This window comes from Mandrillus leucophaeus, unplaced genomic scaffold (assembly GCF_000951045.1).
Source record: "Mandrillus leucophaeus isolate KB7577 unplaced genomic scaffold, Mleu.le_1.0 Scaffold309, whole genome shotgun sequence".
Lineage (NCBI taxonomy): Eukaryota > Metazoa > Chordata > Mammalia > Primates > Cercopithecidae > Mandrillus > Mandrillus leucophaeus.
The window spans coordinates 1,994,714-2,022,086 of NW_012103243.1; the positions used below are offsets into that span (position 1 = coordinate 1,994,714).

At 36.3% G+C, this 27,373-nt stretch overlaps 1 protein-coding gene across 1 annotated transcript in view; it reads right to left on the reverse strand.

Annotated features, from left to right (window-relative positions):
- The window catches only part of SPATA17 (spermatogenesis associated 17), a 262,801-nt gene that overhangs the window by 213,482 nt on the left and 21,946 nt on the right, over positions 1 to 27,373 (reverse strand). Inside the window, exon 4 of the mRNA XM_011987401.1 lies at positions 11,751 to 11,801. Within this exon, the coding sequence (XP_011842791.1) occupies positions 11,751 to 11,801 (51 nt within the window). The remainder of the gene's footprint in view (positions 1 to 11,750; positions 11,802 to 27,373) is intronic.

Genomic DNA, 27,373 nt, shown 5'->3' on the forward strand with positions numbered 1-27,373 from the left:
TTCAAACGATTATCCTGCCTTAGCCTCCTGAGTAGCTTGGACTACAGGCATGTGCCACCATGCCCAGCTAATTTTTGTAATTTTAGTAGAGGCAGGGTTTCACCATGTTGGCCAGGCTGGTCTTGAACTCCTGACCTTAAGCAATCCTCCCACGTCAGCCTCCCAAAGTGCTGGGATTACAGGTATGAGCCACCACACCCAGCCAACAATAACTTTAGAAAGTGAAACTAGTAGTATAGCAAACTAATGTAACAAAAGTATTCAAAGTGTCTTTTAAAATACTTCTCAAATGATCCTATATGCAAGATCAATTCTTTAAATTAAAAAAAATTCTAAAATTATATACTCAATTTAGAAACTCTCCCTAATTTTACCAATATTATATTATGACTGAGAAGGAAAAACAAGGAATTGACAGAACCACTTTTCTAATGAAAAAGAAGAATCAACTGGAATATGTATACATATATAAATCATACATGCAAATAAGTGCATATTTTCCTAGTTTATCTAATTTGATCATTATAGCATCATTCTGAGGTGGAGATTATTATTAGCCTCATTTGAGAGAAGAGGGAATTGATGTTTAGAGAGGTTAACTAATTGCCTAAGGTCTTATAGCTGGTTGGATGGCTTCAAATGTTTCAGCATACTTTTACTGTATATACAGTAACAATTTTATTAATGAAGGGAACACTTGTAAATACGTGTACTGACAGGAAATCCATCATCAGCAACAGAAGTTATTCAAGTTGCATAGGAAAATATTAAGATATCAAATAGTATTAAGGGAGAGGCTACCTATCACATTAAAATATCATTAAATTACAAATAAAATAAGATTAAATGTGCCAGAAAACACAAAAGATGCATGTTGGCATACTGTGAGGAAGGAAGAATGATGGGGTTTTATGATTTGGTAATATCAGAGAAGTGGATATTCCCATTTCTAAGAAAGAGATGTTAAAGGAAAAAAACTGAAACTGGCTGAAAGATTTGTGTTCAAATAAGAAGAGTTTCTTGTAATTAAAACAGAAAAAATGCAACAACATGGGCTCTTTCCTTCTCCAAACCCAGCAACTATTGGAAACAGCACCAACCATGTCTAGAGAGACTACACTGGTATGCTTTCAGAAAACATTCTAATGTCCTGACACCCTACGCATCTCTCCAAAGGCTGGCTAAAATTCCTCTCCAAGATAATTCCTTTTATTCAAAATTGGATATTAAAGAATGTAGTAAGTAAGTGATGGTTAAGGTAACAAATTAAAACTCATCCACACTAAAGTATAATCAATCAGTCTTTAAGTGGCTTTCTTAGAGATGAGTGGATAAAAAGATCTGGAGGAAACAGCATTTGAGTGGGTGAAGAAGCTGCCATCAGTGAAATGAAGGATCTAAAATTTATTGAGCTCCATGAATGTGCCAGGTATTATGCTAACTGCTTTTATTCTCACAATATCCTTGTGAACAGGGCATGATCTCCATGTTAAAAATGAAGAAACTGAGGTTAAGTAATTTGCTCAGGGTCACATAACCAGTAAAACAGTAAATGGAAAGTCAGAATACAAACCCAGGTTTGTCTTACTTCAAAGCCCACTCTTTCCACTAAAACACCTTACATATATATTGTATAAAGAGAGAGAGTATATGCGTGTTCTTTAGTTTAAAATATGGTATTTTCTTATATTATAAGGAGACTAGTTTAACTAATAGCTAACTGATATTGTAAAATACAATATAGATGAGACTGTACTATATTTTCTATTGCAGAAACAAATGACATCTTAAATTTTGCCTAAATATTCTGTTAATATTCCAGTACTAGTAAATACACTTTTAATTTTTTTAAATGTACTTTCAAGCAGCAAGATGATTTTTTATAACATTTCTTCTTAATTTCAAGGTGAATGGGTTACGACTTCAAAAAAAAAAAAAGAAAGAAAAATGACTTGTATTCATGTCCTTCAAAGTAATTAGCAACTTTCAAAAGTGATTGGTATAAAACAATTATTGTCATTGATCAGCTCTGAATAGATAATTTTCAACAAAGTCATTGTGTGCTCAGCAGATTACAGCTTGTTAACGGGCAAGTTCTAAATGACCTCTTAAGCTAGTCAAATCAATGATGCATATTCCTCATTAAGTAACATCAAAATGTAAGTGGTCTTATAAATAATGTTTATTTTAAGCACTAAAACAAATGGCAAAACCTTGATATATTAAAAACCATCTGCCATAGAAAAGATTTTCCCTCCATTGGGTTTACTTTTATTCCTGAAAATCTATAGTAACCTTAACGACACTAAAAGAAAAAATATCTTCTCTCTTAACATGAAAAATGAAGACACGGGGCTGGGAGCGGTGGCTCATGCCTGTAATCCCAGCGCTTTGGGAGGCTGAGGTGGGCAGATCATGAGTTCAGAAGTTCGAGACCAGCCTGGCCAACATGGTGAAACCCCATCTCAACTAAAAATACAAAATATTAGCTGGGTGTGGTGGCAGGAACCTGTAATCCCAGCTACTCCGGAGGCTGAGGCAGGAGAGTAGCTTGAACCTAGGAGGCAGAGGTTGCAGTGAGCCGTGAGCCGAGATCGCACCACTGCACTCCAGCCTGGGTAACAGAGCGAGGCTCCGTCTCAAGAAAAAAAAAAAGAAAAAAGAAAAAGAAAAATGAAGGCATAGAAAACAAATTCCTTGATGATAGCTCACCCAGTATTAATGCTCTAAATGTATATGAGAGCACAGAAGTAGAACTCAGTTATCCATAATTATACTTTCATTAGAATGCTCAACATTCTAAAAAAGACTGTACAGTGAGCACAGAAATGCGGGTTTACTAAATCTTCAAAGATCAGGAATGTAAAAAGTAGTAATATAACCCAAGTTTTCATTCTAGGTATCACTGCATTGTCACATCACAACCATTTATATTTATACATAAAATATTATCATATGAAAATATAGTTTCACACATATTGGACGTATATGTGAAAATCTTAACTAGATATTTTTAGCAAAAGATTCTGGATAATTATTAAATGTGCAGTTTCCCCTCTTTAATATTCTGTTTCCCCACTCTCACTGGCCTTATACTTCCTTTCTCTACAAATCTATTTAATCATTTCACAATGATGTTGGTACTAGGAGTAGGAGGAGGGAGGAAGAAATATACTTTTACATTAGGATGGAACATTAATATCTATTCCATCATCAGGTAAAAGCTTGTTGTTGTCCAGATAGCCCCTTCTTTTCTTCCCAAGGATATTTTGGGATACTTTTTTTTGTATAAATAAAACTGTTATTCATTCTGTATGCCCAGAAGCATAACATAATGTCTAGCATATAAAAGACCTTCCATATCCTTTTTCTGAATTAATTTACTTATCTATCTCTAACTATGTAATCTTAGGGTCATTATTCTAAATAGAAATGCTTACTTCATAGTATTATAAATATGAAAATAGTATTATAAGTACTTTAAGGGATTGAGATGAATCTTTATATATCTGATACATATTTAATCATTTTTAAGTAAAGCCACCATATAATCTTTTCTAACTTTTTTTTTGTATTTTAGACACAAGTGGGAAACAAAAGAAAATGGTTATTTGATATATCAGGTTAGATTAATTTTTATAAATTAAAATTTTTATTATATATGGAGAAAGCTCTAAGGGGAAATAAGCCAATAAAGTGATGTTATTTGGCAAATTTGTTGTTTAAATGACCTTTGTTCCACTGTTTCTCCTGTTACTATTGCTTCTGTTTCCCTAAATGTGAGCATTTCAATCTGAAAAAAATTGTTTGGGGGCACTATAATCAAGTCAAATAATTTAAAATAATAAAGAATCAGTTGAAACTGCAGATTCCAGTGGAATTTCACTAAGTAAGTATAGGTGATTGATCAATAACTGGTACGGGGATTTCAGGGTAAAAGGAATTTTACTTGAAACAATTAATTACATCTGCAGTTCTTTAACACTCTGTAAGCTTTTGATTATTACCAGTTTTTTTCATTCCTCATAGATCTTTGAAACTAAGATAAAAATGTATGACAGAATTCATTTTATAAGAGAGATCTCTAAGATGCTGCATACCAGCACTTCCTGAAATTTGCATTCATATGATATTGCTCCAGTTGTTTTAGGGCAGACAGGCAAAGGAAGAGTCAAGATGTATGACATGATACAAAGGAGGCTTTTCAAAGTCATTAAAAGGAATAAATATTTCCCATAAAGTTTACCTTTGTTACATTCCAAGGTCTGTGACAGATTATATGTCCCCATTATGTTTAGTTTATTGAAGACTACTATACTCTAAACATTAATTTAGAAACAGAAGTTGACTTTTTCAGTCCTAATAACAATTTTGTGATTGTTCCTAATGTTTCAAAAATGTTAGAGTCCCTTTTCTTTTCCATTGATGCTTCAGGGTCCAAAACAGGCATGGTAGAGGTATAAACGAAACTAAACACAGACTTTTAAATTTCAAAAATCTGTGTGATCTACACCTTGGACTTTAACCAGCAAACAAATGATGAATTCTCTTTGTTATCATTTGTTACATCCTACACAAAAATCCATTTAAAATTGGAGCAGGAAGGGTGTTTCATCTAGGCTTATGATGGATGACAAATCCTGAAGCTGGCAATAGGAATGGGGGAGGCCACAGCCTGAATATTCTTTTAGATGGTGAGGTTTTTCGTCATGGGCCATCTAATTCTGTCTACAAGGGGAAGGATGTGACACTGCATTGGAATGCCTCAACATACTCCTTAGCTAATTGTCACTTAATTTAGAATTCCCACATGAAATGTACTACCAATAAGGATGCTCATGAACTATCAGGCCACGAGGTCAGTTTTCCAAGAAAACAGGGTATGAGTAATGAAATGTCCCTAAGAGCTCAGTCTAGGTCAGTATAGTTGTTCTCTTCCATATTTTCAGAAAAAGAGGATTGGAAGTAAAGCCAAGATTACAAGTGACCAGCAATGACAGAAATGTGAGTGCCAGACCTCTTGGGTTCAATGTCTAACACTATGACTTACTAGCTGTGTGATTTGGGGCAAGATACCTTTCTGTGATTCCTTTTCCTCATCTTTTAAATTGTAATCTTAATGATATCTATACCTCAGAGAATTGGTTATGATGATTACAGAGAATAGTTAAAATATTTAAAATACTTAGAATGGTACCTGGAAAGTAGTAACTGCTGTACAATTGTTAATTCATTATTATTATTTACCAGTGCTTCTGACCTACCAAGATTTGACAATACATGACATAGCAATCTTTTTCTTGCCTAGCTTCAGAGATCCATTTTGTTTTTCAAAAATTAGCAGCCACAATAATTTACTCATAATTGAACTCTTCGTAGGATACTACGAGACAATGAACATTTCATATCAGAAACTGATGTCAAAAGTATGAATTGCACACTAAAACAAAGTTGAAGTGGACAGATTAGTCTTTCGAATTTACGAACATTAGTGTAAACTTTATTAAAGAAACAACTATGTTTCAGGAGAATTGTAGGGCATTCAGTTGACAACTGAATTTCACAGTGTTATATCCCATGTAGGAAAAAAAAAGTCTAATGTTCCTCCCATATTCTAACAAACTGTAATCTCACTCTTGGAATATTACTAATCTACTTTCCATCCTCCTTCTCTACAAAGCTCAACACACCCATATAATTGCGGCAGGAGTCAGACAAATGCCTCAGCAGTGAAACCCCACCTTTAAGCCAAAAACAGCTGGAAGGCTGAAAGACCAGACTGCAGGTTCCAGATAAAACCCACGACCCTGAGTGAGAACTTCTGTTCTTGTTTGCCTGCCCTTTCCCACTTGGTTCTTTCTCAATAATGTTTTTTACCCACTCAGCAATTGCCTTTTCCAATACTACCTACAGCTCCCTGCTCCCCTACCCTGTGCCTATAAAAATCCCAGACTCAGTCACACTGGGGAAGATGACCCAACTTCAGGTGAGAGACCACCTTCGGGCAGCTGCTCCACATCATAGGAAGCAATGGTGGGGCCAAACCAGCCCCGGAGCCGCAGGCCAGAGCAGGGCAAACGACTGACCCAGCTGTTAACACACCACCATCCATCCAGCTGCAGATGGCAGAACTAAAGGAGCTAATTAGCCTGTTGTAACACCCCTTCTGGGGCTTTGGGTTGTGGGCACCTCTGCTTGGGCACCACCGCATTCCCCTTGGACAACACACCTAGTCCAGCCGCAAGCCCTGCATGGAACCTGCCCCTGTGCTGGTGTTGAGAATGGCTGGACAGACCCTGCACTCACTTGCTCACACACACTCTCCAGCCAGGGATTGAGCGTGCAGTCGCAGCGGCCAGTGGCTGGAGCACAAGCCAGGCACAGCCAGGAAGGCCAAGTCGATGAGGCACCTCCTGCTATAATCCCTGCAAAAGGACCAAGAAAAAGCCTGCCTCACAAATCAAAGGAGCATTGATCTAGAAGAGGGCATAAATAAAATAAGAAGTCCTTAGAAAGAGAGAGAACCAAGGAAACAGAATCCACTGAAGTCTGGCCGGAGCTCAGCCTAACAAGTTCAGAATCTGGGAAGTTACCTTTTTTAAATCCTTGCTTCCTCACTGTCAGTCAGTTTGACTACAGTACACTGACTGTATAGCTGGTGGTATCCCCCAGCTATAGCTATTTATTCTCTCAGAGTAAGTTTCAGAATCTGGAGTTATTCTATTGGAAAAATAGAGACGTCAGCAACAAGGTTGAGGCTGAATGCATGTAATCTTGGTCCTGGGTTATTTTCTCCCTACAAATGTAAGAATTAGGTATAAGATATATGTCGTTTGTATGACAGACTTCTTCCTGGATGGGGTCAGCCAATCAGCAAAAGCCATAAGCAAGAGAAAACACTAAATATTGAAAACTATGAATCAAGGTAATGGGAAAAAGGGACAAGAAATAGACCTTAGGATGGAAAAAATAATTCCACTAAACTCTACTACCTGGGGATATTTTTAAATGGGTTTTCCCCACATAAGTAATTCCTACCCTCATCTTTATAATATTGTCAGAAACCGGACTCTCTAAGCCCAGTATTTGGAGGGCTAAGATGACATCCAAGTGCTCGCTATATAGAAAATGGAGGGTCAGTTTTACACAAGGCTGTCGGAAGATATACAATTGTACATCTAGATGGTAGAGGGAGAGAAATGACTTATGCAACGGAATCAGCTCATGGCGTTTGCATAAGATACTAACAGCTGTTCAAAGAAAGAGAACTGAAAATAAAAGTTGGGGGCCAAATTTAAATAGGATCTACAATGGAGTAGAAAAGATGCTGGAAGAAAAGCAGAACTCTAACTGGAGTAAAGTCAAATTGAAGACTAAAAAGGAAATAAAGTGTCACAGAGAAACAGGAGGAATAGGGCCCCAGGAGCTAAGATAAAAATTTACTGAGCAATTTATTGCTATATTAATTGACTGTCACTGGCCTAGCAGCAAATCAGCAACAGGGGTTTTGTAAAGGCATACTGTGGGTTCTGACAGCAGCTTATATCATAGCAAACCTCCTTCAAATCCGTATGCGTTATGACACTTCAGCAAAATCCTGAATCTCGTGAAGTCTTCCATTTACATATGAACTGCGCAAACTGAATTTTACCTTAGCAAGTCCAGTTTATCTACATCATTATAGTATAGTCAGATAATCAAAAAAGGCTTAGAGATCCCCCAGCAAAGGCTTAAATAGTTTGCAACAAACGCGCTTTGAAACTTAGAAAAAATGTGTTAAAGTAAAGGACTTTTTTTACTCCTTGTTTAGGAAAGAATGGGCCAGCATTCATTGATTTATTCAGGGATATTTATTTAACCACCTACTATAAGCCAAGCATTGAAGATACAAAGATGAAGAAGAAAGGATCTGGGCCTCAAGAGACTTACAGTATGTAGGGGGGCAGGAGGTGGTGGGGTGGAGACAGGCATGTAAATTAGTAAGGATAATAAAATGTTACAGGTTCTATAACAGAAGTATGTCGATGGTAAAACAGGAACATAAAAAAGGAAAGTGATGAATTCTGCAGGGGTAGGGGCATCATAAAGTCTTTAGAGAAAAGGTGACCCTTTAAAACTAAATGCAGCAAATCCGGATATTAATATATATTACATAAAAGAAAATCACATACATATAATTTGTTCTTCATTACAAAAGAGTGATGTCTATTTAGGGATGGATAGGCTATAAATAAATTTGTAAAACTCCTGCCACTTCAGAAATGTTCCACTAGCCTCTTTGACAATTGAATACATTTTAGTTGTCATGGTAGCAATCAATAGCCAAATATATATAACTTACAATAGGCTTTGTTCATAAGGAAAATTAAGACAAAAGTTTTGTTCTTATATGTCAGTTATGAAGGTCTTATTCATAATTTGGGTACCTATATATCTGTCTGGATATGATTGGCCATATAGATATTTGGTAGTTATCTGTTACCCTTAGAGATTCTTTCTTTTGAACACTCGCCATTCATGTTCAAATCACTTCTAATTTTGAACTAAGTTACCAGGTAGCTTATGAACTGAAAAAGCAGATTTGTATGTATTAGAAATAAAACTTCAGCTACTGGTATCCAGTTAGGATTGTAATCTTCAGATGTACACAACACAAAGGTATCTGGGCCACACATTGGTTTCTTTGGCCACTCACTCTTCCAAGTAGCAGAATTTTAAGAGCATCATCTTGCAAAAATCCACTTACAAATAAATTGGTTGGAGTCCACTGATGGGTTCAGTTCTGGTCACTGGTCACTTGGATCAAGCAATGCTATAAACTTATCATTGTTATGGAATCATTTATGGTCTTTATGCCAGTGAGCCTCATTCCTGATTCCTCAACTTAGGAACATGAAGTAGCACATAGTCTACTACCAGGTTAACCCATCTCAAACCTCTAAAGAGTGACTTTGAACTTCTTTGTTAGAGAAATGTCTCCATTAGAAATTTCCCATAGTAATATTTATGTGCTCCACACAGCCTCGCAGAAATTTCTGAGTGTCACTAAGTGGACTGTTCCAACCTCCAGGTAAATGCTAAGTCTTCCCTCCCCTCACTTTAATCCCTACTGCATTCCCACCCTTACTCTGATATCCCAAAATGTTGTGTCAGAGAGAAAAGGCAATAAGAAGAGGATAGGAGTGGACAGGAGAGGTAGGGAGGGGAGCAGAGGGAAGCATAAGAGAAAGGAAGGGGAAGGGAAAAAGGATCCAGAATTACAAGGGAGAGACTTTATTTGAAAGGAGTATTGCAAGAGGAAGTGGGAGGGTGACTACTGCAATCTTCAGAGGCAGACTATTGCAATAGGGAGAGCACTTTGACCACAAGATTTATAAGCAAGTCAAGAGTAAGGCACAAAGAATTTTTCCTTTCTAGGAAGGTAAAACAAGGCTAGAAGGAACCTAAGGTGGAGAAGTGGGATAAAAGGGTGGCATGATTGAATAGTAGATCAGAGAATCTTTTATCCTAAAGTCAGTCTATTATCAGGAGAGGACGTTAAGATGTTACATGCTGGCCAAGGCTCAGGGACGTAGAGGAGGGAGAGAAGCTAAATCACAGATTGGTTAACAGACATTTTGTTCCAATTGATCAGTAGGAACAAGCAATTCAGCTAATCATTTGTAAGGTAAAGAATGGAAATTTGGAGGGAATGCACCTGGCCTTGTCATAGGTAAAAAAGTGGAGCATCCCTGTATATATCTAATTGATACAAGGGAAGAGTAACTTTTTTCCTTTTTCTTTTATTATTATTATTATTATTATTATTTTGCAGTAAGCTGTTTCTAAAACAGAAAAAGGTGTGGGGATTTCTTTTTCTTTCTTTCTTTTTTTTTTTTTTTTTTTTCTGAGACGGATTCTTGCTCTATCACCCAGACCGGAGTACAGTGGTGGGATCTCGGCTCACTGCAACTTCCGCCTCCCGTGCTCAAGGGATTCTCCGCCTCAATCTCCTGAGTAGCTGAGACTACAGGCGCCCAACACCATGCCTAGCTAATTTTTGTACTTTTAGTAGACGTGGGGTTTCACCATGTTGCCCAGGCTGGCCTCGAACTCCTGACCTCAGGTGATCCAACTGCCTTGGCCTCCCAAAGTGCCGGGATTATAGGTGTGAGCCACCACACCCAACCAGGTGTGGGGATTTCTTAACCTTTGTTGTTTTCCAGGATCACAAGACTCAGGTAAAATTCAACGTTGTCCATTGACATTAATCAAAGATAAATTGACATTGGATGATGCTATTGGAAAATTGAGCTTTTAGTATATGCTGGAATAAGTAAAAAAACTGCCTTCTGAAGGACTTGTATTGATGTGAATTTCTTACATATGTTTAGTCTAGGAAAAAGAAACCTTAATAAGTCAGACCAGAACTCGATATGAAGGTTTGTGGTGAAATAATACACAAAAGTATGCACCTTTCTAACCCTATCTTCTGTGCTTCTCCCTAGTAGCACAGAAGAGAGGAAGAATATTCTTCTACAATCTCCCCTGGTGACGAGTGGAGATAGCTAAATGGTCATTAACTGCTTTAGGTTCTCAGTCATCTATGACTTTTTACTTTGGAGACACATCTGACATGAAGTAAGCAGAAAATAATCAATGGTGTTTTAGTCTCTGAGGTTAGGTTTATAGCAAAGCAGTACAAAATGTCTGAAATCCCCAGTCCAAAGTATTCCCATTAAAAGAGAAAAATTGTTTTCCTGTATGAATATTACTGAGAAAGGTAAATAGCCCATTGCAGCTAGAGTATCTGCCTCTGGCTCAAGAGAAGCAGCAGGAAGATCTACTTCTTCCTTTTATATTTTTCCTCAAACTCCAGGAGAGCAAGCAGAGAGGAGGATGAAGAAATACTAGAGTGAGCCGGCTAGACTACCAGCACACTCACCTGAAAAGGAAAGAGCCTCTTTCTAAAGCAAAATACAGAGTCAAAATAATGTTATCTTACCCACTATGGTTCACTCCAGCACTTTCTGAAAGAATTTTACTACCGTGCCTCACTCAAAATAAAATCCATTATTTGCAGAAGAACTAACAGATTAATGAAAAAGAATATAAGGCAACATAGATTTTAAGGACACTAATGAAATTCACTTAAGAAATTTCTCCATTTATAATAGCTTAGCAATTAAATTATTGTCATATTGTCTGAAACAAAAGAAATAGTATTTTTGTTGTGTCCGTTCCCAAGATCAGTACAGAAACCGAGTTCAAGCTCCATAATTGCTAAATTCAGTTTTCTATTAGGAAAACAACACAGTAAAAATGAATACAGAAATGATAGAAATAAAACTTCTAAGCTGGAAACTGACTTCATTACTGTTAAATCATATGAATAATTTCTAATTGATTTGTATTGGGCAGGAATCTTATATTCCAGAACCATGTTCATCTATTTATCACAATGTATTCTATATGACATATGGAAACTAATACATTGCTTCATTAATATTTAAGTCTTTCTCTAGTTATGGCTCAGAGATATTTAACATTCTAAAACATAAGCATTTATAATTACATGTTTTACATTTTACTCTAATTTTTAATACTGCCAAGATTATTTAGCATAACTAACTTTTTAACTACATACTCTTTCTCTCTTTACCATTAGCATATCAATCAAATTTGCATTATTCTGCTTTGCTCATTTTATTAAAAGCGAATTCAGGGCACAATTGACTTTTCATTTGTTTAACAAGTGAAGAAATATTTACCCTGACAGCCATTGCATTGTAGAGATTCATCATCATAGTATAATATGCTACCTGTGAATCAAGAAAAAAAGATGGCATACATTTCAGTTACACAAAGACAGTGCAGCCTATTTTTACATATAAAAGATAAGAATCTTTATACATAATACATAATAAGAGTTCTAGCCTTAGAAAAATGAAATCAAACGTTGTATTGAAGAGATAGGCTTCCTAATACATAATGCAAGCTTAACCAGAAAAATCTATGGTAGTCAAACTAGGAGCTAATGGAGATATATGATCATAAAATGCTCTCCGCTGAGTTTGATAATCAATGGTGCTCTACTGAGAATAGAATAACAAAGCAGAAATATTCACAAGTGCTGGTGACATGTAGTATTGTATGATTTATTCACTGGTGTTCTTTTAGCCAAAACTCACAGAAACATAAAAGGAATTCATATTTCAAGACGTCTGGTTTAATGAAAAATTCAAAGAAATGCTGCCTTCAGTCGAAATCGTTCAAGGATATGGATGCAGTGATGGAGCAAAATTGTGCCTTCCAACCATCTATGCAAAATGTTATGTACTTAGCTGCCTCCTGAGTAATCCTTGGGAATTTTGTTTCATTTAATATTCATTTTAACACCATAAAATCATAAATACAATGATATCATGTTACAGAGAATCCCTTGGTATAGTGAAGACTTCCTGAAGTGTTGGTTTCTCTCCAGTAAAGACACATCTATATATTAATACACAAATTTCTGTTACAGCAAATCATTCAACAACGTAGCTTAGTTCAATGAAAATATTATTTAAAGAAAGCTTCCCCATCTGTTCTATCTTTTAATTAAAAATATAAAATTAAAGTAATTCATGACTGTACAACAAACAATAAAAGCAATGAGATACATACTTTTAACATGATATACAACTTTATCCATTTTCATTCAACCGAAATTTATTCAGTATAACTTGAGCCCAGGTAATAATTGTTATGTTTCAGGCAAAAACCAGAAAAAAGTGCCTTAACTCTTTATAAAGGGGCTTTCTGCCCCGTGACAAACAGAAATTCATATAAAAGGGTTTCACTGTAATTAGTGTTGTTTGAATTGCCTGGTCTGATCCAAAGCAAATTGTCTGTGGAGAGCAGCAGGGCTGGATTATTTATCAACTGTCTGAGCAATTAAGAAACAGTTGGCTGCAATATGTTATTTACAAATGAATACAACATTTCTTCATTTTAAATTCTATTTCTTCATGATTGTAAGCAAGGCATAATTGGTGTTTGAGGTGATTTAAAATATTTATTTTAATATTGTATTTCTTGACATCATATTGAAGCAGACATTGCTGTTAAACATTTCTATAAAGAAGAAATACATTGGATATTATATATTTCCAAAAGTTTGGGTTCAGAAAAGGATGTTTCTTGTCTTTATCATATCATTGTTTAGTTAACAGTAGAGTGTATGTGTGAGCTTTGGAGCCACAGACCTGTGTTCAATTCCTGGCTTTGCTTTTAACAGCTGTGTGGCCTTGAACAACTTACTGAAAGTCTCTCAGTCTTGATTTCCGTTCTTAGAAAACTGGTCATTACATGCTTCATTGAGTTATCGTGAAGAGTAAAATGAGATAAAGTATCTAAGGTGCTCAGGACATAGTTAATAGTCATCATGAAAGGGATTATCAGTAGTGCTCATGTTACACATTTTTTAGTTAAAAGTATGTAATTTAACTATAAGTAAAATTCCAGGCCGGGCCTGGTGGCTCATGCCTGTCATCCCAGCACTTTGGGAGACCGAGGCAGGCGAATCACGAGGTAAGGAGTTCAGACCAGCCTGGCCAACATGGCAAAACCTCGTCTCTACTAAAAATACAAAAAATTAGCTGGGCGTAGTGGCAGGCCCCTGTAATCCCAGCTACTCAGGAGGCTGAGGCAGGAGAATCGCTTGAACTCGGGAGGCGGAGGTTGCAGTGAACTGAGATTGAACCACTGCATTCTGACAGAAAAAAAAAAAAAAAAAAAAAAAAGTAAAATTCCAAAAAGTATAAAGGGCCCAATTTTATTACAAACTAACAGGAAAAAGAGATTCAGATTTTGAACCAAAGAATTCTGAATCCTGTATTAAGAGGTGAGAAAGCACTTTGATTCTCATATAACAGTCTTAATTAATTGATTAAGCATGATACCACTAATTGATACCACATTTATTCTCAATTGTCTAGCCCAGATGCTTTAGAAAGTACTGAAAGAAGCATATGCAACACAGTATTTTATTATCCACTTACATGAGGTACTAGAATAGTCAAATTCATAGAGACAGAAAGTAGAAAGTGGTTACCAGGGACTGGAGGGAAAGGAGAGTTATTATTTAACATGACAAAGTTTCAATTTGGGAAGGTGAGAAAGTTCTGGAGATGAACAGTGGTGATGGTTATGTAACAGTGTGAATATTCTTAATGCTACTGAATAACACAGTTAAAAATGAAGTGGTAAATTTTATGCTACACATATTTCACCATAATTTTTTTAAAAACTAAAAAAAACCACATGTGAATGTGAACTGCATTTCCATAAGCTTTCTAAGAGATACATATAAACACTGTAAACTTTTGTAAAATTTTATCTTTGTTTTTATATTCTGAAAATGATGATTATTTGTTATATTAACATTAACCCTTTGGGTTACTTGAACAGTTAAAATATAACTCATAGAAAGGCTCTAGTTCTTAAAAAATTATTTTCTAGAATTCTGTCTTAAAAGTTTTTTTTTTTTCATTCCATGAAATTGGGTGAGGAAAGCATATTATACCTACCAAATGTTAATAACATATCCAAGAATGACAAGCCATTTTAATGTCTCAGCAGGCAATATTCTTATTTATTAATTACCTATTACTTTATCATCAAGATATCAAGTCTACTTTAAAGGGGAAGATTAAATATCTGAGGTCAAAATTAAGTACAACAGAAGTAGATTGTTTTATTGGAGTGGAAACATGGTGCACAATTTTAGATGTTCACCAAATGTTTGTTGAATAAATGAAGAAAAAGAGGGAGGGGAAAAGAACAGGAAAGACTGGGAGAATTGATGTCTTGCATTTACATCAGATAGGATAGGAAGAATTCCTGGGATTAAAAAATAACATTTGAACATTATCATCCATTTGTTAGCTCTATGTGGCCTTTGTCATATTACCTAGCTCAATTTTTAGAAAGCTTCTGAAATTTTTTAGAAGGAATATATTCCTTTTGAAAACATAATTAATTTTCTGACTGGTTGATATACATATGGATCTTTTAGACTGAGCTCTTATTCAATGGAATTAGATCAGAGAGGTTATACTTATTATTTATAACTGGTGTCCTTTCTGATTTGTTGTCCATGACCTGTGATGAGTGACCCCACTTACACATGGTTAAGTATTTTGAATGTTATCCTGCCTGTAAGACAAACTTCTGAGAACTCAGTTTCACCATTGGCTATGTTGGTTTTCTATTTTATATTGAGGATTTGATTCTTTCATTTTTACCTATCATTTCCAACTAATCCCTGGGCTTTGTCAAGTCTTCTTTTCCTGTGACTGAACAACCTACGGTCTTCATACCTGCTTAATATTATGTTTAATCCATTTGGAACACCTCTTCTAGATTAATTTCATGAAGTATTGCTTTTATCAACTCCTTTTTTGAATTTTTAAAATCATAGAATTTCAATAGTTTCCAAGTGCTTAAAGCAAGGCATCCTAATTGGGCTGACTGATGAAACTTACACACTTGAGTATTTCAGATCACTAGGAGAGAGAGAGAGATAAAGTTACAAGCTAAGGCACATGACACTTAACTGTTTTATTTCTCTAGTAGGATAATGATTACTGATGAGAGTATATCCTGTATTTAAGTTTCGTTTTTCTCTATCAAGTGAATTACAATGGGGGTGCGGGACAAATGAGAACTACTCTCTTACAGGTCAAAGTGATAAGCAAAATTCACCACAATCAGGTGCCAGTTGCTTTTCTCCAATTATGCCTCCCTATTCCTTTCCCTTAAACTTCAATCTGATCAAATTACTGCACATTTTTTTCTTCTCCACTTTAATATTCATATGACTTTGCTTGCCTGAAGTGTCTTACCATTCCTTTCTAGCTGTCCAAATCCTATCTCCCCTGTTATCCTTATAAGCATTTATTTATAGGAGAAACTACCTTTTCTTCCCTACTACAAGTGCTACCAACTGGAATAAGAAGCTAGCGTTCTCCTAACTCCAAGGGTACTTTCAAACCATGGCAAACCAGTAGGATGAACTTCTTAGGCTTCTGAATCTCACTATCCTTTATCTCTCCTTCTTGCCCTCCCAACCTGCTCCCGCTACAGGGTACAAAGATTTTGGGCCAGGCATGGTCGCTTACGCCTTTAATCCCAGCATTCTGGGAGGCTGAGGCGGGCGGCTCACTGGAGATCAGGAGTTCAAGACCAGCCTGGCCAACATGGTGAAACCCTGTTTCTACTAAAAATACAAAAAAGCAAATTAGCCGGGCGTGGTGGTGGGCACCTGTAATCCCAGCTACTCAGGAGGCTGAGACAGGAGAATTGCTTGAACCTGGGAGGCAGAGGTTGCAGTGAGCGATCACACCACTGCACTCCAGCCTCAGCAACTGAGTGAGACTCCATCTCAAAAAAAGATTTTTGACACCTAGGTTAAAGTCTTATTCTTCATTGGAACTTCTGCCACTATCCCAAGACTTTTCATATACATGTCAACAGCACATTCAATTCCCTAATCTTACAATTACCCACCTTTTCCAGTCCCAATGGCCCCCCGCTTCAGTTTAGCCTTATGTTCCCAAAGCATGCTCCAGACTTTGTCAACTATGACCATTCCACCTCTTGTTTTAGACCCAGACTGCAAATTCTTCTCCGTGAAGCCCTAGAGGCTTAATTTCTATTAAAAGACTGTTTCACCTACTCTAAACAAATCTAGTACAGATCTCTTCTTTTCCTCAGTTTTAAAATCCTTCTTCACATATTTTCATGTACAATATACAATAACTGCATTTTTTTTGTTATATGAACATACCATAAGTTATTTAATCTTTCCTTTATTGTTGAGCATTTTGGTTGAAAACCAAGAAAATATGAGCTTCAAGGATGAAATGATCAACCATTTCAAGAGCAAAACATTTAAAGTAATATATATTTATAATAATTTTGAGTAACGTATCTAGATAACACGATGAGATCAACTGGCATCATTTGGTAGATTGAAAAATACAAAAGAAATATATGCATTAAAGTGATAAGAATGAAACCTTTAGAAGCCATGCACAATGGATAACAGATCTGATGAGCCTGAGTTTTTGTTCATTTCCATATTAGGGCCATCCACATTTCATAATTTTGAGTATAATTATTAAATTAATTTCTAATCAAGTAATTATGAGTATTTTGTGCATATGTTTTGCCTTCTTTGCTGGCAATTGATGACAATTGGTCATTATCAACAGTTCTTTTTTTTTTTTTTTTTGAGATGGAGTTTCACTCTCATCACCCAGGCTGGAGTGCAATGGCAAGATCTTGGCTCACTGCAACCTCTGCCTCCCAGGTTCAACTGATTCTCCTGTCTCAGCCTCCTGAGTAGCTGGGATTACAAGTGCTCACCACCATGCCTGGCCAATTTTTGTATTTTTAATAGAGATGGGGTTTCACTATGTTGGCCAGGCTGTTCTCAAACTCCTCACCTCGGGTGATCTGCCCACGTTGGCCTCCCAAATTGCTGGGATTACAGGAATCAGCCACTGCACCTGGCCTCAACAGTTCATTTTTAAAATACCATTTTTTCCATAAAAAAGAATTAACAGCCAATTATATTCTTTCTCCCAGTTACCAGTAATATTATCTTCAAGATTAGGTGAACCAAATCTAAACTTATAATTATGATGAAAATGTGTTGTTAAAGTTTTAAATTAATATTAGTAACTCAGAGTCTTAAGTTGTCCTGTCTTTGGAGTTTAGACCTTAAGGAAATATATACATATATGTATGTTTCAGTTTTCCAGTATGACACTGAAAGGTGAAGAATGCTGCCTTATTATCTTATAACTGATTTAGAAGTCCTATAAAGAAAAATATCAAAAATATTGGGCATTTTCTCATCTAAAAATAAACATGTGTTCATCTAATGAAGAGAAAGAAAAACATCTATGGAAGCAACTATGTCAATCTCTTATCAGTTTTACAACTAGTGACTGGTATTTTATACATTTTTGCCAATCATGAGAAGATCAAATTGTTGGCATTTATCATAACAACATACAATGGAATTTGATGGTACGTGTAATCTTTTTTCCCATTTAAAGTTAATAAAACTTTGATTGTTCCTCTTTTAAATAATCATATATGAAAACATTGAAAGAAGTGTTATAATGGTAAGCCATGTATGAATACTGGGAACCTTGATTTCATTAATATAATGTTATGTTTATAATTTGATTAATTTCTTTTTTATTGTAAATTAATCTTTGTAATTTTTCTAAATTAAATAGCTCTACCATAGGCTATTAATACATTTCAACAAAAAGTTTTAATTAAATTGAGTTTTAATGTGGTTGCCATACATATGTTCTTCACTAGATGATCTCAATTTAAAAACGTAACATTGACCTGTCTAGGACTACAGTTATATATCATTATTTTATAACACCTCATATCAAACTAATTATGTACTACAATAGCCTTTATACTTCTCTGCTCTCAGACTATTCAAAAATAGCACATTTGATGTTAAACATAATGTAAATTGAGTAATGATAAAATATAAAAAAGGAAAGCAAATTTAAAAGTATAACAAAATATGTACAAGCCATCCTATTTAGTTTTTACAGATAAATTCACTCAGGGAACTCGCAAATTGTTAGTGCTCTAAAAGAAGCAAATTAAAGGATATTTCTACATTTTTCTGGTACTATTGTTTAAAAGAATGACTTATTTTTATTTCCCCATTTATGAAACGAATGCGGTAAGGAAGGGGTAAGGAAAAGCTAACTAGAACACTACACAGCTAAAACAAGATGGGTCCCCAAATAGTAGGACTTTTTGATTGTACAATGAAATGAACAGGCCACAGTAAAAAACCAAGAGTTCAGCATGCATAAAATGCATGTGCACTGAGCACATGCACCAGGTGACAATAAGTTTGTTACTAATAAAAAGAAGAATCAGAGCACATCCTCAATAATAGGAAATAATTTTCACAGCTGTGACCCAACAGTTCTGTACCCCTAAGATAGGCAAATTTGGGTTATGTTGCTAGATATAGCAGCATGAAAGTCAGCAGAAAGGCCTAAAATGGAAGTTGAAAAGAAGAACAAAAACAACAGTCATACAGGAAGCAAAAAGGAGCCAAACACATCACAAAACAAGACTGGAATAGCTCTATTATTGTGGGTTAATGAAGTCACTGTAGTGCAGAGCACATGACCCTTTAGGACTTGATAAGCTATTTGATGTCACCATGAGAATTATTTAAAAGCTGGATAGAAATATTTTGGTATAGGAGAATTTTGAGGAAAGTTGACTTTCCCCATTAAAGAGATCCTAGAACTTGTATCTTTTCACAGTCCTCTTTCTGCTTCAACTTCACATTTGATACTACTGACAACTCCAAGTTTCCTATAAGTTTTCTCCTCTGATCCCCGTGATATAATATCACTCTATTTTCCTGTTTATTCTCATTTTTAATTCCCTTTCCTCTTCCTAAATCCTACCTAATGCATTCCACAAGCCTCAATTCTTAGACACCATTCTGTACTGTTCACATACTTTTTTCATTAGGTAGAAACTCCTGTCATCTTATAACTATGGATCTAAAATTTTATCTCCAGTGCCGACCTTTAATCTAAGCTCCCATTCAATAGTTTGGTTTAACAAATATTTGTTGAGTTCTAATTTTGATGTGTGAGAGATTTTGCTGAGTTTGCACCATCGCCTTACAAGATATCACCACATGGAGGTGTACTAACATCATAACAAACTCCAAAAGCTCCAAACATCTTTTTGTAAGCATAACCAAGTAACCCATTCAGAATGTTTCTTATAAACATCCTTGCTTTCGTTATCATTATAACTATCAATCAGCTTTGCTGAGATAAAAATACAACTATCACAGTAGGTTGCAAAACAACAAAAATTTATTTCTTACTCACACTGCATGTGAGCTAAGGTTCCCTGTAGCTATGTCCCACATATCTCTTCATCTCAGCCCTAAGGTTGAAGGAGCAAGCTGGATCTAAGGTATGCCATTCTTCTACCAGAGGGAAAGACTGAGAACACTTCTTTAAAGCTTCAGTTTGGGTGTGGCGTATATCCCATCTGCTCACAACACACAGCCAAGCCCCACATCAGTGGGATGGGTATGAATCATCCTTTCTATTAAGAAGAGGAGATGGGATGACTAATTTTGAACAAGAATACAATCCACCCTGGCACATATCGATGTTAATCATCATCTACATTGACCATAGCAAACATCTTCCAACTTGTATCCCAGTGAATCATTTATTTATCCAGTTGGTAAAAATTTCAGTAGGCCTTTTATGTGTCAGTCACTGTGATATTTTTGAGATATAATAAATAGGCTCATCACTGCTACCCAGGAGCTTCCAATCAAATGAGATGTAAATAAACAAATGTATCAGTGAGACAAATGCCCACATGACAAGCATTTAGAAGACAAAATTAATATTTTCAGTATTCCTGAATTTTATTTTCTATTAGATTGGCAAAAGTTGATCTTCAAGTAAAGTCTTGAGGGATACGTAGGAAATCAGAGCAATGAGAGGCACGTTAGAGTAAAGAAGAGCATTCCAGGCAGAGGGAACAGCATTTGCCAAAAATCTTTAGGTGATAAGGACACTGCATACTTGGGCAATGGCAAGTAGTTGAATATGACTAAAGCGTATTTATACAGGTATAGCAAGAAGTGACATTAGATAAGAAGCAATGGTTAGACTATGGAAGACCTCACATGTCATGTGAAAAAGCAAGGACTTTACATTGTATGCTATGGGAAGGAGGACTACAGGCATGGCAGTAAAATGATGCAGTTTAGTTTGGAATCAAGAGACTTTTAAGAGGGAAAGTAAAAATGATTTGATGACCAATAGAAGGTGGGGTAGGGAACAAGAGGTGGTAGAGAGTCTAGGATGACTGTTTCTTTGGGTTCGATTTCTGGTTGAATTGCAGTACTATTTACCTGAAATAAAGGACTATAGGAGGAGCCAGTTTGGGCCACCTGAGGGACATCTAGAGAAGACTTTTAGTATTTAGTATGTGGATCTATATAGATAAATATGGATCGGGAGCTGAGAACCCTAGGCACATCATTTAGTCTCCCTAAGTACCAATTTCTTCATCTATAAAACAGATACCACCTGCACATTCTTCTTAACAGAACCATTGCTCATGACATAATGAGACAGTGTTTGCAAAAACTATTTTTAAATTAAAAAATCATTTAAAAATATATTAATATAAAATTATTTTATAAAAGTCACACTGAACTCCTTACCAACCTTCTGTTATTCCCCACTGTCTGCATAATTTAGAGCAACTATCTGTTTCTGTATATGTTATGCTCATTCCTAATTTCAAAATTTCATTCATGTTTTCTTCCCAAAGGTTAGCACAACTGTCATTTCCTTGACCTTCAGAGCCTATGCTAACTTCCCACCTGAATACTTATTACCTCCATTTATGTGTGTGTGTGTGTCTGTGTGTGTGTGTGTTTTGATGGGCAAAGTCTCCTTTAAATTGACTTTCTTTTTAAATTAATTTATTTAATAGATAATACATTCACATTGTTTAAAATTCAAACGCTACAAATGAGTTGACATTGAAGTCTCTCTCCCATGCCTGTCCCTCAACTGCTCAGTTCTCTTCCCCCCAGGCAGTTAATATCATCAGGTTTTTTGTGTGTGATCTTTCCAGAGATCCTTCCAGAGTCAAGCAAATTAAATCAGTGGCTTTCAAATCATGCCCTGGTGGCTCAGGTGACAATAGAAAACACAGGAAAAGAAATGAAGCAGTTGCATTTGTCTAGCTTCCAAAATAGTTGCACTGCCTATACATTGCATGGGTCTATTTTGCATACTATAAAGGAATACTGAGATAAACTAATTCATTTATTTATTATTATTATTATTATTTGAGACAGAGTCTCCCTCTGTCGCCCAGGCTGGAGTGCAGTGGCGCGATCTTGGCTCACTGCAAGCTCCGCTTCCCGGGTGCACGCCATTCTCCTGCCTCAGCCTCCAGAGTAGCTGGGTAGCTGGGAGTACAGGTGCCCACCACCACGCCCGACTAATTTTTTGTGTTCTTAGTAGAGACAGGGTTTCACTATGTTAGCCAGGATGGTCTTGATCTCCTGATCTTGTGATCCACCCGCCTTTGCCTCCCAAAGTCCTGGGATCACAGGCGTGAGCCTCTGCACCCAGCCCCAGACAGACTAATTTATATATAAAAAAGAGAGGTCAATTTGGCTCATCTGTACTTGGTATCAGCCTCTGCTCAGCTTCTGGTGAGGGCTCAGGATGCTTTTACTCATGGTGGAAGGTAAAGGGAGAGCAGGCATGTCACATGGCAAAAGAGGGAGCAGTTCAAGCTGCCAGATCCCTTTAAACAATCAGCTCTCACATGAATTAACACAACCAGAACTCACTCATTACTGTGGGGAGGGGACCAAGTCTTTCATGAGGGATCCTCCCCCATGACCCAAACACCTCCAACCAGGCCCCACCTCCAACACTGGGGTTATATTTCAACATGAGATTTAGAGGGGACTGATATGGTTTGGCTGTGTCCCCACCCAAATCTCACGTTGAATTGTAATAATCCCTTGGTGTCAAGGGTGAGGCCAGATGGAGATAACTGAATCATGGGGGCAGTTTTCCTCATACTGTCCTCATAGATAGTGAACAAGTCTCACAAGATCTGATGGTTTTATAGGGGCCTTTTCCTCCTTTTGCTCATTCTCTCTTGCTTACCACCATGTAAGACATGCCTTTCACCTTCCACCATGGTTGTGAGGCCTCCCCAACCATGTGGAACTATGAGTCCGTTAAACTTCTTTTTCTTTATAAATGACCCTACCTCAAGTATGTTTTTATCAGCAGCATGAAAACAGACTAATACAGGGACAAACATTCAAACTAGATCATATCTCTTTTACACATAGGACTAAGAATTTTGCTAAAATTTTAGTTAGAGGTGGTTCTATTACTAAAGTTTTTAAATGACTGTTCTATACCATTCATTTTATAACTTAATCATATACTGTATGATATTATTATTATATATAACTGTAAGGCCAAAAAAATTATGCAGCAGAAATTAAGAAAATGATGATTTAAGCAAACTTAATATAGGATTAAGGGTGTGACAGTGCAGAGGTTCAAACAGTATCCTCAACTCATGTCCCACTGCCCAACCCAAGAAAATAGCAGATCATTTCATGCACTCTTGCTTCAGAAGGTTTACATGTGATTGTCCATTCCTGGCTTTGTTTTTCTAAAACCTAAGCTTTGAGGCAATATGTTGGTGGAAGGTGGGCAGAGCAGTGTGAGGTGTAAAAGAAGTGGTGTGGGCATAGGATGAAAAGAGAGGAAAGATTCCACATGCCTAGGAAAGAATTGAATGTTAGCTTTCTGATATGAAGCAATACAGCATTTGGCATTCCTATGGCTCATTCTCTCTTGCTTGCCACCATGTAAGACATGCCTTTCACCTTCCACCATGGTTGTGAGACCTCCCCAACCATTTGGAACTATGAGTCCGTTAAACTTCTTTTTCTTTATAAATGACCCTACCTCACCTGGGAGGTGGCTAAAACTCTAGGGGTAAGCTTCATGGCAGCTGTGGGGAAGATGGGCTTCTAAGCACTAGGGATATCAACTCTGGTAAAAATTCCCATTCCCTTAATGTGGTTCAGCAGCCATAGAGTCTTCTAAGGATTAACTTGGAAGGTTCAAACACAATGTCTTGGACAGTGGACATCTTTTGAATGAAGGCTCCATGAAGGCAGGAACCTCTGATACGCTGGCACAGGTTAAGTCCCACAGGACCTCCCTATAAGGAGAAAAATCCCCAATAAGGGCTGAGATTGAATTGCCTACCAGCTCAATATATAAGGATTTTGAAATCAGGTCAAACTGACTTTGAGAACTCTTCTCCACATAACAGTAATAGTAATAACAGCAATAGCAGTGTGTCCCTGAGGAAGGAAGCTGAGCATCAGATTCTTCAGCTATAAAATAGTGATGATATTCATAGGGTTGGTGTAAGGCTATCCCTAGTTGGCATGCACATGAAGAATGTAAAATGCTTAATGCAATATTACACTTTCACTAGGCAATCAAGAAATGGGAGCTATTTTAATCTCATTTGATAATTATTTATTGAGATGCCATTATGATTCTGTTTCATGCCTTATGTTAGGCAGTGTGTACACAATGGCGAAAATAAATAAATACATACATGCATACATACATAAATCAGACCTATCTTCAAGGAGCTTAGAGCTTACCAGATTTAAAAACCATCACGAACAAATCTAAATGAGGAAAAGCTTCATGTTTTGATTTTGTTTTCAAAAGAACCAAAAAATAATTAGATCCCAATCTGGAGAATCATTTGGTGATTATGCTGGGTGATACCCTTTTGATCAAATCCAGTTGAGATGCTAAAGTAACAAAACAAATATTCTTAGGTGGCTTATTATTTGAACTTTTAAAAGTATTTTTTTAACCAGCAACCCCAGCATCATTAAAATAAATACACATTCCCAAGGTGAATACTTTGAAAACAGTTACTGAAATGTATTAACTCTTATATGTTTGATTAAAAAGAGGTCTCAGCCTGGTGCAGTGACTCATGCCTGTAATCCCAGCATTCTGAGAGGCCAAGGAGGGTGGATCACCTGAGGTCAGGAGTTCGAGACCAGCCTGGCCAACATGGTGAAACCCTATCTCTACTAAAAATACAAAAACTAGCCGGGCGTGGTGGGGGGATACCTGTAATCCCAGTTACTTGGGAGGCTGAGACAGGAGAATTGCTTGAACCCAGGAACGTCTTATATGCACAAGTATACTCTACTGTCTTTGTCCATACCATTGACATACAACCTCGATCGCTTATAAATAATGGGACTAAAGGTGCTCATTACTCCACAGAATACCTTAATTTCTTGGTCATCCTGGTTAAGTAATAAGATTCTATCAAAAATTGGTTTGAAGAAGTTCCTAGTGAGAAAACCAAGGACTATTTGAGCACCAAACCATTTAGTGAGAGTAGTTGACTATAACCCACCCATTGAATAAAATAGGAATCCAATGACTTCATACTCATATAAATACATGAATAAATAAATAAATGAGAGAGAGGAAAATCTCTTATAGCAAAATGCTGGTAAGTAAATGTAGGAGAAACAATGGAATTAGAAAATCTCTGTTGGACCACTATAGTAATAATTGATTCTGGTAAGAATCATCATTGTATGCTAAACCTAGCACACAAAAGTTTAATGAGGAAAAAGATGTATACATAGCATTTAAATATCCCCTCATGAGAGACAAATAGTAAGTTGATAGTGTAGAAACCCGAGAGACCCTACTTTAAACAAAGTTAACAACATTTATTGGACAAACTGATGACATATGCATCATAATATGATGTATTGAGATGTATTTGTGCTAAAAATGCATAACCAGAATCTAACACTGAAGAAACACTAGCAAACAAAAATTGAGAAATAATCTGAAAAATAACTAGTCTGTACTCTTCAAAAATATTAGGGTTATGAAAAGTGAAGACAGACTAAAAAATTATTCTAGATTAAAGGTGACTAAACAGACACAACAAATACTAACTACAAAGTGAAATCCTAGTTTGTACCCTGAAAAAGATTTTTTGCTATAAATGACATTACGGGTACAATCAGTAAAATGTGAATAGCGTCTATACAATAGTTTTGTACAGATGTCAATTTCCTGATTTTAATATTGTAATAAGATTATGTAAGGTCGGGTATGGTTGCTTACGCCTGTAATCCCAGCATTTTGGGAGGCCAAGGTGGGCAGATCATAAGGTCAGGAGATTGAGACCATCCGGCTAACATGGTGAAATCCCGTCTCTACTAAAAATACAAAAATTAGCCAGGTGTGGTGGTGGGCACCTGTAGTCCCAGCTACTCGGGAGGCTGAGGCAGGAGAATCGCTTGAACCCAGGAGGCAGAGGTTGCAGTGAGCCGAGATTGTGCCATTGTACCCTGGGGCAACAGAGCAAGACTCTGTCTTAAAAAAAAAAAAAAAAAAAGATTATGTAAACAATATGCATGCAATATATTGAGAGATAAGGGGACATAACTTCTGTAACTTTGTGTCAAATGAATAAAATAATGTATATAGAGAAAAAATGTATACAGAGAAGAGGAAATAATGCGAATTTTTTCACTTGATTAAAAAAATGTGAGTGGAGAATATATGGAAGTTCTTTGTACTAGTTTTGCAACTTTTCTGTAAATCTGATTTTTTTTTTCAAAATTTAAAATTTATTTTAAAGTGGCCTGAATGTAAATGATAGCACAATAAATTTTAAAAATCATATGCCACCTGGGCACAGTGGCTCATGCCCGTAATCCCAGCATTTCGGGAGGCAGAGGCAGACAGATCACTTGAGGCCAGGAGTTGGAGACCAGCCTGGCCAACATGGTGAAACCCTGTCTATACCAAAAATACAAGAAAATTAGCCGGGCGTGGTGGCAGGTCCCTGTAATTCCAGCTACTCGGGAAGTTGAGGCAGGAGAATCGTTTGAACCAGGGAGGCAGAGGTTGCAGTGAGCCAAGATCACACCACTGCACTCCAGCCTGGACAACAGAGCAAGACTTTGTCTCAAAAAAAAACAATAATAAGTAAATAAGAATAAATAAATAAATAAAGATCATATGTCAAAATTGGAAAGAAAGAAGAAAAAGAAGGGAGAAAGAAGGTGGAGTAAGAAAACTTATGTTTAAAAATAGTATTTAAAAGCCATCAACAGGAATTTCACATACAAAAGAAGCACTGATATTTGATTACATTTTTTCCATAGCTGTGAGACAAATGGACCTAAATATGAAATAAAACTTCTGTATCAAAATGGTATAAATTAGAATATGGAATATATACTGTAGCCAATGGAATTCTTTGGTTTTATGTGTCTTTAAATAGGAAATACGGGTTTTTCACATGTATACCAGATAAAAGGTTATTACCAAAATTCCTGGCAATCAAACTGAAAAAATAAAAGAAGAAAAATCAAATCTCTCCTTTACTATTTAAGAATATGACATTATGCCCAGGAAACATCTATAACACTTCCTTTTATATGACTTCATCTGCTTCCATTGGCTCTATCCAATGTCAGCAATTGTCAAAGATTCCTAAAACTATTGTTTCTACAACCACACTCATTTTTTCAGAAGAGCATCTCATGAAGATCATGCAAATTTAACTCTTCAACAATATAGAAGAGTATATATTTAACTATATTAATTTTAGTATATAAACACAGAGACATAGACAATATGAAGGAAATACAAATTATCCT